At 40.2% G+C, this 3,120-nt stretch overlaps 1 protein-coding gene across 1 annotated transcript in view; it reads left to right on the top strand.

The window, feature by feature from the left end:
- Nucleotides 1–3,120, top strand: part of TICRR (TOPBP1 interacting checkpoint and replication regulator) — a 51,363-nt gene that overhangs the window by 42,192 nt on the left and 6,051 nt on the right. The window contains exons 16-18 of the mRNA XM_007470571.1: nucleotides 499–589; nucleotides 1,607–1,668; nucleotides 3,078–3,120. The exon at nucleotides 3,078–3,120 is cut by the window's right edge and continues 95 nt beyond it. Of these exons, the coding sequence (XP_007470633.1) occupies nucleotides 499–589; nucleotides 1,607–1,668; nucleotides 3,078–3,120 (196 nt within the window). The remainder of the gene's footprint in view (nucleotides 1–498; nucleotides 590–1,606; nucleotides 1,669–3,077) is intronic.

Genomic DNA, 3,120 nt, shown 5'->3' on the forward strand with positions numbered 1-3,120 from the left:
CACATCCCTGCTGACATCACTCTTTCTAGTCATTTTTATCTCCCTTAAAACCAGTCCTCCCATGAGTAGCTTGCATACCTACTCTATTGAGAAAACTTATGCCAGAGCATAAGTTATATTTATCGTTATATTAAATATTTTATTGCATGACACATCGGCATTTTCACATGCTTTATTTCATTTAATCATAAATACAAGAACCACCAAGTAGGTGCACAGATGTGTTAGCCCAAATAAATGAGAACTTTTCACTTTTTCAGGAATATTATCTTAAAATTTTATAATATTTTACATTGGCTTATTTATTATTAAACTCTAATAGTGCTGATAAATTGTTATATCATGTTAAATTGAGTCTTATGGTTAGACCTTGGTCCAAAAGACCATTAAGAGCCACTACGGCTAAGCATTAAACCATATTTAAGTTCAAACTGTTCCCTTTGCCTTGCTCTTCCTTCTTGATAAGATTATGTGAAATTTATCCTTTTTACATTTTAGGTTATCGCAAGCTGCTAACCAAGAGTGTGGCCGAGACTCCAGTACATAAGCAAATCTCCAGAAGGCTGCTTCATAGACAGATCGAGGGCAGGTAAATGACATCCTTGTCTATCTTCATACACCTGCACAGCCCTCCTAATCTTATGGGCCATGTTTACCTTCTCATGACCTTTGTGACTCTAGTCTCAACTGTGTTGCTTATAACCAAAGAGCATTCTGTAGATTTTATGGGGGCCGGAGATCCATACAGAATGCACTCTTTGTGTCTCGCCTCTTTCACTTGGCATAATTATTGAGATTTATCCATGTTGTTGCATATATCAATAGTTCCATTTTATTGCTGAGTAGTATTCCATTTGAATGCATACTGCCTGATTTAAAAATCTATTCATGTGTTGACCTGGGGAAGGAGGGAGTCTCACTGCTAGGCAAGGCTGGAAGTCTGGGATCCCAACTTGGCCTGTGGTGGGACCACAGCTTGCCATGGCACTTGGAGTAGGGCAGTTCTGGTCTGAAAGTTTCTGTCTTGCTTGGCTGCCTCTTTCCTGGTTCTTTGGCTAGGGAGAGCTAGCTATCCTTAGGGCAGTTTTCATTTGCACCTCTTGGTGTATCGGGGTTGTCAAGTTGTCGAGTGCCCAATCCAGGAGCTCCGGGGGCTCGCTGCCCTGTCTCTCCTCAGGTCCTAAAGTCCCAAGCCTCTTCTCTCCACCTTTGAGAGTCTTACGCTTCCTTTATATGTAATATCCAGGGTTCTTAGCTGTACATAACAGGGAGAATGGGGAGAAGTGCATCTACTCCTTCTTGTCAAGGCTCCATCTGGACATTATTTGTGTGTGGATCTTACACACTCGTGCATGTTTATCTACAGGGTAAATTGTAAGAAGTGAAATTTGTGGGTCAGAAGGTATGCAAATTTTTAACTTTATGTTGTCAAACTGCTTTCCAAAAAAAATATTCTTACCATTTCATTCTTGACAGTAATGTGTGAGAGTGCTTGCCAAAGACCACTTGTGGTCTTTGTTACCTGGTGAGGTGTGAACCTGTAGCTCTTTGACATGCATCATTTATGAGTGGTGTTGAATAATCCTTGTACTTGCTGTTCCTCAAGGTCCTCTGATCCTGGTCCTGAAATTGACATTGTTGAAGAGTCCCCAGAAAAAGGAGAAGATGGTATTACCTACTTTTGTTTTTTTTTAGGGTTCTCAGTTTTTGTGTTTCCTCTAATTTCTGTGAAAGCTATTCTATACTGGTATTATCACTCAGCATAGCCTAAGATACTTTACGGACATTATGACAGCTCTGGGCCCACAACATATATCAGTACATATTTACTGGTGAATGGTCTTTTACACAGAATGTACTGAGAGTTTCTGGAGAAGAAATATTTTTACACAAGAGAAATGGGATTCAGAGTGAAAGCTAAACTACTACGTTAATATAAAGTGCTGTGGCTTTTTAAAAAAAATTATTTATTTTGGCTGCACCGGGTCTTAGTTGCAGCATGCTGGATCTTTTAGTTGTGGCATGCGTACCCTTAGTTGCGGCATGCGTGTGGGGTCTAGTTCCCCAACCAGGGATTGAACTTGGGTCCCCATGCATTAGGAGAGTGGAGTCTTACCCACTGGACTACCAGGGAAGTCCCCTGTGGCTTACTTTTAAAGTATATATGATGATGGGGCTTCCCTGGTGGTACAGTGGTTGAGAGTCCGCCTGCCGATGCAGGGAACATGGGTTTGTGCCCCGGTCTGGGAAGATCCCACGTGCCACAGAGCGGCTAGGCCCGTGAGCCATGGCCGCTGAGCCTGTGTGTCCAGAGCCTGTGCTCTACAACAGGAGAGGCCACAACAGTGAGAGGCCCGCGTACCACAAAAAAAAAAAAAAAAAAAGTATACATGATGAAGGAGGGGTTTCCAAAAACTAACTTCTTTAAATCAAGTAGTTTATGTTTATTGTAGAAAAATTAGAAAACACAGAGAAGCCAAGAATTTAATTATCACTTGGTAATCCCACAAATTAGAAATAAGTCTGTTGAGGGAGGAGATATGGGGATATGTGTATACATATAGCTGATTCACTTTGTTATACAGCAGAAACTAACACACCATAGTAAAGCAATTATACTCCAATAAATATGTTTTAAAAAAGAGAAAGAAAAATAACTATTAACATTTAGCTTTAATAATACTCTTACAGATGTTTCTATACAGATATGTGTAACAAATATGAAAACTGATTTTTAAACTTAACAACTCACACTATACAAACCTTTTTTCACTCTACATCATTCTTAAAGGTGGCAGGTTATGAAACTTCTGCAGATTATAGTGCGGGGGGGGGCCGGTTTTTTTGGGTTTTGGTTTTTGTGGGGTTTTTTGTTGTTGCTTTTTTTGGTACTTTGTTGGGGCCATGTATCATATCCCTCTTAGCTTTGTCTCACTTCAGAGATCTCAAAGCCGAAAGCTTGTCAAATTTCCATCTTGTACGTGGTGTTACATAAATCTTACCCATTTAATACGTGGGGAAACATCAAGCTTGCATTTCTTCTTGTCAGAACTAACTGTGATTAGTCCTTGTAGAAGTAAGTTTGAGACGAAGTCCTCGAATCGAGCAGTTGGCATTCAG

This window comes from Lipotes vexillifer, unplaced genomic scaffold (genome assembly GCF_000442215.2).
Source record: "Lipotes vexillifer unplaced genomic scaffold, Lipotes_vexillifer_v1.1 scaffold412, whole genome shotgun sequence".
Taxonomy (NCBI): Eukaryota; Metazoa; Chordata; class Mammalia; order Artiodactyla; family Lipotidae; genus Lipotes; species Lipotes vexillifer.